General features: G+C 50.5%; 1 protein-coding gene across 10 annotated transcripts in view; it reads right to left on the reverse strand.

The window, feature by feature from the left end:
• SFXN2 (sideroflexin 2) overlaps positions 1-12,018 on the reverse strand; it is a 46,179-nt gene continuing 34,161 nt past the window's right edge. For 6 of the 10 annotated variants that reach the window (XM_057308767.1, XM_026494006.4, XM_057308766.1 and 3 more), the window contains 11 exons: positions 8,899-9,083; positions 8,554-8,724; positions 8,166-8,264; positions 7,153-7,228; positions 6,766-6,851; positions 5,390-5,450; positions 4,955-5,021; positions 4,137-4,186; positions 3,752-3,801; positions 2,083-2,130; positions 1-1,266 (listed from right to left, as the gene is read on the reverse strand). In XM_057308767.1, coding sequence (XP_057164750.1) covers positions 1,167-1,266; positions 2,083-2,130; positions 3,752-3,801; positions 4,137-4,186; positions 4,955-5,021; positions 5,390-5,450; positions 6,766-6,851; positions 7,153-7,228; positions 8,166-8,264; positions 8,554-8,724; positions 8,899-9,083 — 993 coding nt within the window. In that variant the 3' untranslated portion in view covers positions 1-1,166. The remainder of the gene's footprint in view (positions 1,267-2,082; positions 2,131-3,751; positions 3,802-4,136; positions 4,187-4,954; positions 5,022-5,389; positions 5,451-6,765; positions 6,852-7,152; positions 7,229-8,165; positions 8,265-8,553; positions 8,725-8,898; positions 9,084-12,018) is intronic. The other 4 variants (XM_044382076.3, XM_044382075.3, XM_057308771.1 and 1 more) reach the window with 1 other exon arrangement.

Below are 12,018 nucleotides of genomic sequence, written 5' to 3' on the forward strand. Positions count from 1 at the left end.
TGCTTTTCATCCAGGCTTTATTAACTCAGTCTGCAGACAGATCATTGTCCTCTTTCAAGAAATGTATTTGATTCAGTGATATCCTTTGACTAGTCAGTCAATTCTACTAGATAGAGCTCGATACAGACATTGACCCCAGGGAAGCCACAATGGTCTCCTTCCACGCCCACTCCACCCCGAGCTTGAAAAATCACGTAGAGCAGCCAAGATGGGAAGGGCAAATGGCTACACTTCGCTGGGTGTCCTTTAAGGCTCTTTGGTCCTGACTGATTATTTCTCAGAGGTATCCAAATAAAACTCCCCTTTCCTATTCAGTACACACCAGTGTTTAACCCAATGGGCTGAGGAAGGGAGGCAGCTAGGAAAATATACCCATTAAAATGTGTTGTTAATACCTACATACATAATTTTTACCCACAGTTAGTGGATTTATCTTTTAAACACAGAGATGTAAAATCAGACATGATTTTAGCACAGGAGAACAAAGTCAGTGTCATGGGACTTTGAGCACCATGAAACTTTGCTGCCTCATGCAGTGGACTTTTTCATCACTACGAACTCCTGGGTGCTTGATCAACCCAAGTTTAGCAGCACTCCCAAAGACGCTTTCTGACAAGGGGGCACTGGGGAGGAGAATGGGGAAGAATGGAGAAGAGCCCCAAGGTGACAACAGACTTCTTCCCTCTCCCTTCCTGAGTTAGCTAGAATTGCAGGGGCAAAACGTTCCATAGCGTGAGACAAGATGAGGAGGAAGGGAAGAAGAAACAGGGGTAGGAGCTTCCCTTTGTCCCAGGGGCTCTTCCGCAGTTCTGGCTGGGACTAGAATCCCAAAGGTTTCCTAATTTTTCCAAATGGTTTGCTTGTGTATGTCCCCCAGGTTCCAGCAACTTTTCCATCAGGGAGTCTCAGCTCCTGGTCTCCAGGGGATGTTGGCTGGGGGGCGGGGTGGGAGGAGCAGATAGAAGACTTGGTCTTTGCTCCCCTTGTTCACTTGTATCCCCTGGAGTCCAATAACCCAGGTGCCTAAGTGAAAACATGAGGCTCCCCACCCCCCAAATCCACCCTGGCTTCAGGCCCCATTGGGAGAGGAATGAGGGCACAGGTATACAAGGCAGCTAAGGGCTGGTGAATACGGGCATAGACTGGTCCTTGCTGGGATGGGGCATTTAGAGGCCCTTATTGAAGTAGACATAAGGCACAAGTTCTCCATACTTGGCCTTGATGGTGTCTTGGAGTTCTGGTTCCAGATAAGAAACTGACAATTCACTGAGAAGAGAAAAGAAGGGGATTATGAGCCTGCCAACTGGACAAGCAGCAAATTACCATCAGATAAAATCCAACTCAAATGCCACCTCTAAGAAGCCCTTCCTGATTTTTCCATCAGAACGAATGGCCTTTGTACAACATAACATGTTGCTTTTACTTCTACTCAGGCCTGACTTCATTCTCCCTGGTGCTAAACCTCCATCTTCTCTGTAAGGTTATAAGCACAGTGCTTGGAACACAGGAGATGTCTGCAGATGACACTGAATCATGAGTACGCAGGCAGGGGAACCTTGCATCTTCTCAGGGTACATCCAAGCTACATCTAGTCTCCTGGAGCTCGTCCTCTCGCCTCCCCCAGTCTGATGCTTTGTTTCCCTTTTCCATCATGCTTCGCACACCCCTTCCCTGCCAGGGCATACAAGGGAAGTAGAGAGGTCCAAGTCATCCACCCCCCAAGCAAACACAAGCCAGAGTAAGTACCTGTCCCTCTGTCCAATTTCAAGGACCAGATCCAGACAGGGAGGATGGATCAATAACCTAACCAGCAGTGACAGAAAGGCTCTTGTTGCTCCCCCACTTCTCTCCGGGGTAGCCCTTACTCCACTGAGAGGGAGCAACTCATCCTTCTGCCCCTTAGAGATCCATTTTGGTTTACCATTCACCCAGAGCGAAGAGGCCCAGAGTTTAGGTTGACAGGCACTTGTCCTTGGACAAATGCTGTCCTTCCTGCCCCTCCTTGTCTCCTTCAGGACAGCAGGCAGGTCAGGGATAGCAGGGACAGGGCACACGGTAAAGTGAGGAACAAACAACTCTTACCATTTCTGTGGGAAGAGCCCACACGCCACTGGCACCATGAAGATGAGGCTGGAAGAAAGGAGAGATGAAGTGTGAGGGGCCTGCTCGCACCCCGTCCCTGAGCCCCCCAAAGGAAGCAGGGAGATGTCCCTTCAGTACCCTGCCTTCCCCGCTGCCCCATGGCTCCCCTCCCTGCAACTCTCCTCCTGGTCTCTCAGCGCAGGATAATCATTCCGGCATGGCATGAAACTGGCCCCCCTCCCCCTCCCATCCCTCAACCCCCATGCACCCGTCCTTCAAGCAGGTGACGATAACGAAGGCACTGGGAGTGCGAGTAGCAGCCCTAAAGACCACAGGCCCTGAGCAGTAAGGGGTATGAAAGCCAAGGTCTGGTAGACAACAGAACAGGGCAGCTTCTCCAACCTCACTGCAAACACTAGTAACTCAAGGAGCTCGTTAAAAAGCGACGCTGATGCAGGGGGCCTGGGGAAGGCCCTGAGAGTCCTTCTAAGGTCCTCAGATGCTTCGGGGCCAGGGCCCTGTCGTACAGCACTTGGGAATCTGACAGACCAGAGTTCGGATCCCAGCTGGGCTACTCACTGGCTGTGTGATCCTGGGTGAGTGAGCCCTGCAGGGCTGCCGTGAGGCTCAAAGGGGAACCCAGGGGAACACTCACGCAGTGGTGACTCAGTCAGCAGAAGGAAGCGTGGCGTGTGAGGCCGCGGGGGACCCGACCCGAACGCCAGCAATTATGAGCTACAGAGCCCTGGGCAAGTCTCATCTCACTACACCTCCCATTCTTTGTAAAAGGAGAGGATGACAGGACCTAGCCCTCCAGGGCTGAGGGGATTAAGTGAAATGACAGACGTGGAGCACAAGCACAGTGGGGACACACAGGACACACTCCACACGTGTTGGCTGTTACTATTGTTGTCATTAGCCCCGTGGCCTCGCAGAGTGTGACTGATGCTAGGACGTGGCCAGTCACTGACGGGCACCGGAGCACGCTGCTGTGACTTGTGGTGTTTTCCTTTCGTGTGAGGTTGGGACGCTTGACAGCCCCAGGCTGTCCCCTCATTTTTTGACGTCTCAGCATATTCATTTATTTACTTAGATTATTTATATAGAGATATAGTGGACGCATGGCGTCGTGTACAGGTAAGGTGTATAGCGCGCTGATTTGATAGAGTGACGCATGCGATGTGACTACTGGGGCATCAGCTAACACATCTGTCACTGCCACAGAATTATCATTTTCTTTGTTGGTATTATTTTTTTATTCGTTATTTTTAAGTAATCTCTTCACCCAATGTGGGGCTCGAACTCACAACCCTAAGATCAAGGGCCTGCCCTACTGACTGAGCCAGCCAGGTGCCCCTAGAATTATCATTTCTTTTTTTGTGGTGGGACTGTATTGTGGTTTTCGCCTCTTCTCCAGTCTGAAGGCCAGGACGGGAGGGCACCCAAGCACTCCGCTCTCCTTGAAAATGTGTGCATAGCACCTAGTCAGCCTGAGGCCCTCAACAAAGATGGGGTGAGAACTCTCCAGACGGCCCACGGGTGTTCTGAGCTCAGGCACTATGGAAGTCAGGGAAAGGAGTACATGTTCTCCAACATGGGCAATGCCAGAAGACAGGTCTTAGGTGCCCCAGCTACCACAGAACCCGAACCCAGAAAACATGTTACTCACAAGCAGCCAGACAGCAGAACTTGCAATGGGGCGTGCAGGACCTTGACTTTCTGCACGAAATTGAAGGAAAGACCCACATGAGACTTAGAGATCTTAACGCGAACCCCATGCCTGCCCTACCCCTGATCAGCCAGCTAGAAACCCACAGACACAAAACTCCTAGCCGTGAAGGAGAGGAGAAGGGGGCTCCTCTTGCTCTCTGCAGACGAGGCCAAGCAAGCAGCCATGGCATCTAAAGCAGGCGGCCGGCGGGGACTGGCATGGGCCCTACCTGAGTGAGACGAAGGCCAGTAGCTAGAGGGAAGGATGAGGATCAGAAATTCTGAAGTGTAGGTATGCCTGGGGGGCTCCGGGCAAGGAAGATACAAAAGCAGACCCCACTCACCTTCATGAAATGCAGCTTCTCCAGCCTTTCCATGATGACTGGCAACAAAACTGAAAGAGACAAGGGAGGAGAGACTGGGGGAGGGCTGTAAGACTCTTCCCAAGATCCCTCTCCAAAATCAGATCAGGGACCAGGTGATTCCTCCCACCTCCCCTGAAGCTCCAGAAAATACTTTTGGAGGGAAGACTGTGTAGGCATGGCCACCCCCAACCTGTCCCCCAAGTCCTAGCAGAAGGGTGCTTCCCAAACGTTTCCACCTGCACACCTGCAACAGGACATGTACCGCAGGCCCGAAGCGTCCTCCTCAAAATTCAAACCTTTGAAGGCTCATGCAAACAAATTGCATGTCCTACTCTGTAACATACCCCTGCTAGGAGCAAAACCAGGGCAGGGGATTTATCTTCTTTACCACTGTCTTCCTGGCACCCCGCCCTGTGTCCAACACATTGAAGGTACTTAAGGAATATTTGTGGAATGAAAAGAACTTTCTTCCCCAGATCTCTGATTAACTGATGTCCCAAGAACTACAGTGTGGTTCTCTCACAGGTTTCTGCGTTCAGTACTATGGAGAAGTAAGACATACAACATGTGGAACTGATACATTTACACGTTGTAGTATCATTGCCACTGTAGTGTTGGCTACAATCTCCACCACATCACAGAATTATCATTTTTTTTATTGCGGTGGGAAAAGCCAGTTTGAGAAGCATGGCTGTAGAGGCTGCCCCCCACCCCCCACCAAAAGAAAGCTAAATGTGGCTGAGGCCTCCATCATGTGTTCCAGGGTCCCCCAGGATGGGAGGGCTTCTCTATCTTACTCATGCCAGGGGCTGCCATGGTGATCCGAGAAATAACCACTTGGGTGATGCCTACGGCCGCAGCTCTCTGAGGGCAGAAAAGAGTAAGTTGTCAGGAATGACCTTATCCAGTATCCATGGGCTGTACCAGAGGGCAGGGTCAAGGGTCAGGGTCAAGTCTGAGCAGGTAAAGGGGAAGGGATGGATCGACTAGGGGCTGTGTCCTCACCCAACCCTCTTTCACCTAGCTAGACTTTTATGGCTTCAGGACCAGAAATGATGGAGAAAAGACAAGACAAACCTGTTCTGAACAAGAAATGTAGGGAAATCAAGGGGAATGAGAATGGAATCAGGGGGCTCCTATAACAGAACCTGGGCCTGCTCTGACTACTAAGAACAGGACCGGGTATAAGAGAGAATTCCCTCCTCCCACCCCAAAGGGTTGCCTCTGCTCACCCGGGAATGACCGATCTCATTGTGATTCCTGTCCTTCACGCAGATGCCCTGGATGAGTTCCCTAAACAGAGACAGGAGTTGCTAGACTTGGGAAAGGGGTGCTGGGAGCCCACCAGCGATGTGACACACCAGGGGACCAAGGCCAGCACACTCAAGCTCTACGAAGCCAGCTCCTGCACCCTGGCCCTTTGATCCTCCTAGTGCATTCCAGTGAGTGGTATCTCAGAAGTGATCTGGGACGGTGGCTAAGAGAGCTAGGCCTGGGCTCAGACTGCCTAGGTTGAATCCTGAAACGGCAAAGTAAGTTTCTGAACTTGAGCAAGTTCCCTGATCCTTCTAAAGACTCAGTTATCCTCACCTGCAAAATGGGGCTAATCATGGCACCCACTTGATAGGATTGGTGAGGATTAAAGGGGACAGTGCCTGCAAAGTGCTTAGTCCTGCGCCTGACAGAGTGACGGCTCCACAAACACTAGCTGCCCTGACTTATTCTCAGGCCAGTTCCTGACAGCACTCAAGCCCAGAACAGGTAGGTGGCTGGGGCTCCTTCATTTGTCGGGAAGGAGCCCCTGGATGGGGGAGGGAAAGAAGAGAGGAACAATGTGCATGCATGACTATTCTGGTAGTGTGCTCTTTCTGCAAGGGCTGTTGTGACAAGTTCCCATTTGCTAGCCGTCCCAAGAAAACGTGGCTTGTATATACTGGTGACGGTGAGGAAGGCGATGATGATGCCAGCAGTAATAACAGCGAACGCTCAGGCAGCACGTGGTACCTCCCAGGCGCTATGGGGGTGCTTGAGGTAGACGACGTCATTAGGTTTGACAACAGAGGAACATCTATGCTTTCTCTAGCCAAAAGAACAAGAACTGCAAGACACACGGGTTTCTCCTTTTACCTTTCCTGCCGCGAAGCTTAGAGCCGGGCGCCTGGAAAACATCTATCTACTCCTCTGGCTTCTTTCAAAGCTTCTTGGCTCTGTTCTATCTTTGGACACCTCGCTCTGCTACATTTCATTCTGTAAGCCATCCCCCGGGCTTTGCAAGCAGGCAGAGTTCACAACTTAAATACAGTTGCCGTTGAAAGGACACGATCTCATACAAACCCCCACAGGTCCGCCCTACTCCCCGCCATCCCCCACCATTCAAACAATGACTCCCACGACACTCATCACAGATCAAACTTAAGTCACCTGCCACTCCTGCGCCATCACCCTCGGAGCAGCCTATCCTTTGGGACCCTTCAGAGGTGTAGCCCAGCAGCCCTCCCCACACCCACCTCAGTCCCCAATCCCCAAAAGCCACCCACTGCCTTGGCTTCCTACGCTTGCCCCACTAACCTGGTGGTTTGTAGGGAGGAAGAGGGATCCCCATACTCACTGCTGTCGCATCATTGGGATGTTGACACAGTTAGCAGCAGCCACAGCAGCAAAGGGCACCCAGCGGCCCACCAGGGGTGGAGCTCTCTGTTGGGGGAAGGGAACAACAGGGCTCACTGGAAGATGGGGGGGAGGGGGCTTAAGGACTACAAAATAAGAAATCAGATCTCGCTACTGCCACGTATCCAGACACTTGGTCTAGGAATCCAAATTCCCTCAAAGACCCGAGAAGACTAACCTGGAGCTAGTTCTGCTACATTTCCCCCTAGTTGGCTGGGCTCTGGCCATACCCAACTCACCCAAGGGCAACGCCAGGCCTGGGGGAGTTTTCCCTTGGACTTTGCTGCCCCCTAGTGGCCACCAAGCCCACAGCAGCCCCAGACAGTACCTTCGTCAACATGTTCATGCCCACAGCAGTGGCCACCGCAGTGGTTGTGGCTGTGATGTAGGAAAGGGCCATCTGCCTAGTGGAGGAGAGACACGCTTGGGAGTGGGGGGCCCTGCCGGCTGAGGGCAAGACCATGGCTTGACTGAGAAAGTCTGGAAATGAAGCTTCATGCCTGAAACTTTACCTGTCTCATCTTGGGACGTTCCCCTCCTGACCACACACACAACGCTCCCCCCCCCCCCCCCGCCGGCCTCCTTTCAGTACTTTAAACACGTCAAACTCTCTTCTGCTCCAGAACCTTTGCCTGCTGCTGCTCCCTAACCGGGGAATTCTTCCATAGGCTAAATCCTTATCCTCCAGAAATCAGCCGAAATGTGGGCTCCACAGAAAAGACTTCCCCAAAGAGCCCATCCACACAGACGCCCCTCTGCTGTTTGCTATCTTGTCACCTGTTTGTTTCCTTAATGGCAGTAGTACAACCTAAGATTACTGTGCTCGTCTGCTTTACAGACCTTAGATTCCACAAGAACAAGGGCCCTAGAACCATGCCTGGCACTTAATACCTACTCAAGAAATAGCTGAGGGGCGCCTGGGCGGTTCAGTCAGTTACGCTTCTGCCTTCAGCTCAGGTCATGATCTCAGGGTCCTGGGATCGAGCCGCATCAGGGTCTCTGCTCAGCAGGGAGCCTGCTTCTCCCTCTCCCTCTGCCCCCCTACCCCACTTGTGTGCCCCCTCTCTCATTCTTTTTCTCTAAAATAAATTAAATCTTAAAAAAAAATATTTGAGAATGAATGAATGAATGAACTTTGAATTAGTCTAGGAAGATACTCTCCTAGTCAGCCTCAGAAAATACTTGCAAACCCTAAAAAGGGGCACTTGGTCACTAGCCCAGTACAAGCCTCACCCAGAGAAGACAGCCCGAGAACCCTTTAGAAGGGCTGTTCCCCTGGAGGCAAGACGACAGCTACCTGCTCCAGACCCAAGTGGACAGCCTGGGGTTCAAGTCTCCTACCTGACCGACGTGGGGGAAGCTGCATTCCTGTTGGTATAGTTGACTAAGGCATTGAAGGACTGGTTCACCCACTGCCAGAAGATCACTGCCGGCATCGTCCTACCACAAGGGAGGCCCAGAGAGGCAGAGAAGAGTCCAATGGAACGGAGGTCTTGGTATACACCAGTCAAACTAGACTGCCTGTTGTTCCCCAAACTGTCCCCATGCTGTTTCATGCACCAGGGCTTTTGCACAGGCTGGGCCCTCTGTCTGGAATATCTACACACACACACACACACACACACACACACACACACACACCCTTCCATACTATCATCACCGTAGGGCTCCCTGCTTGGCAGATCCAAGCGGCCACACTGCGCGCTGTCTTGCTCCCAGGCTCTTCTACCTGTAGAACTGGAGCATGAAGCCCGTGATAATCATGCCGCCGGGGACCTGGAAGGACATCCGCCCGATGACGTTCATCTTCTCCCCGGTGTCAGGGTGGAAGGCTGAGTCATACAGCTTCTTGGCATACAGCAGCTGCTCCACTTGGGTGCCTGGGGGCACGACACCCATTCTGCCACCCAAGACCAATAGACAGAGTTACCTCCTGGGCCCCTCACCCCAAGTCACCCTGCTCCCTCCTGCCTGAGAGCTCTGCCTATTCCCTCATATTCAATTTCCACCTCCTCCCCAGGGGAATCTACCCGTGTTGCCCCAGCGCCTCCAGTCCCTTCCCCTCACCGCTCACCTGCTCTTCTCCACCATCGCCTTGGCCCAGTCCAGCTCCCGCTCTGGTACCAGGACAGTGCGCGGGTCTGTGATATTGAAGAAGTGTTTCACCCGTCCCCAGAAAGTGCACTGGTCCCAACGGGGGGCATCGATGTTAAAGCCAGATGGATCAGCCTCCATTTCGCTCACACATAAAACTGTGGACTTAAGGAACAGAAGGAAAATGAGGAGTGTCCCCCAAACCAAAATCTGCCCCTGAGGCCCTGAGCGCCTCTCCTAGAATGCCTGCTTTCACCAGCCACTGGCATCATCTGGTCAGGCTTGGGAAGGCCCAGTGAATGGGCACCGGACTGAGCAACCAGACACCGAAATGGGTCTCCTGAGCGCCTGCTGGCAGCCAGCCCTGTGTTTGATCATGCTGTGGGAGACTCTGGAAAAAGGGACAACACAGGGCCTGTCCTTGGGGAGCTGAGTGTAACTGGGGAAGAAGAGCCCACCCATGGAACAGAAGATAATACATACAGCAGCAGTAAGTACAGGAGATGAGAGAAAGCAGAGATGGCGGAGCCCAGTCAGTAGGAATAGGGGGCTTCCCAGAAGAGAGGGAATGTGAGTCGCAGAAGACAGAACAGATTTATCTGAAGGAGGCAGAAGGCATGGATCCCATTCAAGGTAGAAACAATTACAGAGAAGGGTGGAAATGACGGCACGATCACTCTCATTATTACAGTGTGTGTACGTGTTGTGTGTGCGCGGCGTGCGTGTGCACAACGCATGCGGCCCTGTGAGAGATCCCAGGCCATGGCTGTGAGTGAGGCACCACACCTGCCCTCAAGGACTTACAGAAGGGGGGGTAAAAGACGAGTAGACCGACAAGGACAGCAGTGTGAACAATGATGTGGACAGACACTGGGGGCAGTGGAAAAACAGAGAAGAGGCATCCAAAAGTGAGACGATCAGATCTCCCAGTTTTCCTGGGACTGCTGTCCTGGGGTAATTATTAATAGCACCCTCTTCCACTCTCAAAAGTGTCCTGATTTGGATGACAAATCACATGGTCCCCTTATCTAAAATGGATGAGTAATTTTGAACATGCTTTGTGAAAACAAGAAATAATGTTTTGAAGGATGGGTAGAAGTTAGATAGATAAAGGAGAGGTGTCCCGGGTAAAAAAAAAAAAAAAAAAAAAAAGGAAGAGCCAGTGTCGACTGCAAACAGGTGAGTGGGGACCAGATAATGATGATCACAGCTAATGCTGAGCTCTGACTCTAGGCTAGGCATTTTGCTAGGGGCCTGACATGCATTTTCTGAATTCATCTCACAACAATGCTATAAAATAAATACCCTTTAATCTAACCCCATTTTATGGATGAGAAAACCAAGGCACAGATAAGTAACTTTAAACCAAGTCATGCAAGCATTAGCCGGTGACAAAGCCAGGATTTTAATTCCACCTAATTTACTTTGCCTTTTACTTTTTCCTCCAGCTGGGTTCTGGAATCTATATCTTGAAAAACTAAGGCAGGTCTGACATGTAAGGAGCTTGAAAACTGTCACTCCTGTCCTTGTAACAAGAAAAAAAGCTGAACAAATTAAAAAATCAACAACTTTTTTAGACCCAGACCCATCAGTGAACTGAGGTCACAGAGCAAACCACTGCCCCCAACCCCAGAGAGACAGGCAACTACGGAGAATGACAGCTTACTGGGAACAGAAGCCCCCCGCTGGGCAAGTACCATTGGAAAACTTAAACTATAATGGACAAATTGCTGGAGGCTCGGTGTGAACATGCTTGCAAATTAAAAATTCCAAGGGGATTCAACCTTGAATGTGGAGGGACACTTTTGAGTTTACCTTCAAGAGTCCACCAGGCTCTCAGGGTGAAAATCAGAGAAAAATCCCCTACTACTTCTGACAGGGAGATGGGAAAAGCAGTCATTTTGAAGTATACCCAGAGCCCTCTGTTCTTCCCAACAAGGCCTGCCCTCAAAAGAGCCTGTTTCACTAGAGCCTAACCATTTCGGGATTTACTAGACTGACTTGGGAAAATGTAACTCAAGCCTTTTCTAACTCCAGCCCTTTCTAACCTTCCTATCTCATTTATAGGGGGTGAGAAGAGCCTGAGAAACACTTTTGAAGGTCCAGGGGCACAGGCTCACTCAAAGACTGAGAACTAATCACAGGACTACAGAATACGCTCTCTTCCCTCACACTTGACCACTGCAGGTGGTACAATGCTCCTATGTGATAACAGGGAGAACTGAACAACACCAGAAAGAACTGCAAGTTTCAGACCTTACTTAAGAAGTCTCTAGAAACCCAAAGACAACAGGAGAGACGAAAACAAGGACCCCAAAGAAAATGTTAACCTCTGACACCTACAGCTTCAGCAAATAGTAAATACAACCTAACATCTCGCCAGATAAAGGTAAAACTGCACAGATATCTGGCTTTCAACAAAAGATTACGAGGCATACTAAATGGCAAAAACATAGTTTGAAGAGAGAGCAAGTGTCAGAACCAGATGGCAGAGATTTTGGAATTATCAGAACAGAAATTTAAATAACTATGATCGATTTGCTAAGGACTCCAATGGGAAAGTGGACAACATGCAAGAACAGATGGATAATGTAAGCAGAGAGATGGAATCTGTAAAAAAGAATCAAAAGGAAATGCTGGAAATTAAAAAAAAAAATTCTGGGGGCACCTGGGTGGCTGTCAGTTAAGCATCTGACTTTGGCTCGGGTAATGATCTCGGGGTCCTGGGATCAAGCCCCGTGTTGGGCTCTGTGCTTGGCTGACAGTCTGCTTGTGCCTCTCCCTCTGCCCCTCCCCCTGCTCATGCTCATTCTCTCTCTCTCAAATAAAAAATAGATAGTCTTAAAAACAATTTCTGTAACAAAAATGAAGAATGCCTTTGATGGGCTCATCAATAGACGAGACATGGCCTGGGAAAAAATTCTGTGAGCTTGAATATGTGTCAACAGAAGATTCCCATACTGAAAAGTAAAGAAAAAGAATGAAAAAAACCAGAAGAGAAAATCCAAGAATCTTGGGGCAATTACCCATAGGTGTAACATGCACGTAACGGGAATACCAGAAGAAGAAGAGGGAAGGGAACAGAAGAAATATTTAAAGC

This window comes from Ursus arctos, unplaced genomic scaffold (genome assembly GCF_023065955.2).
Source record: "Ursus arctos isolate Adak ecotype North America unplaced genomic scaffold, UrsArc2.0 scaffold_7, whole genome shotgun sequence".
Taxonomy (NCBI): domain Eukaryota; kingdom Metazoa; phylum Chordata; class Mammalia; order Carnivora; family Ursidae; genus Ursus; species Ursus arctos.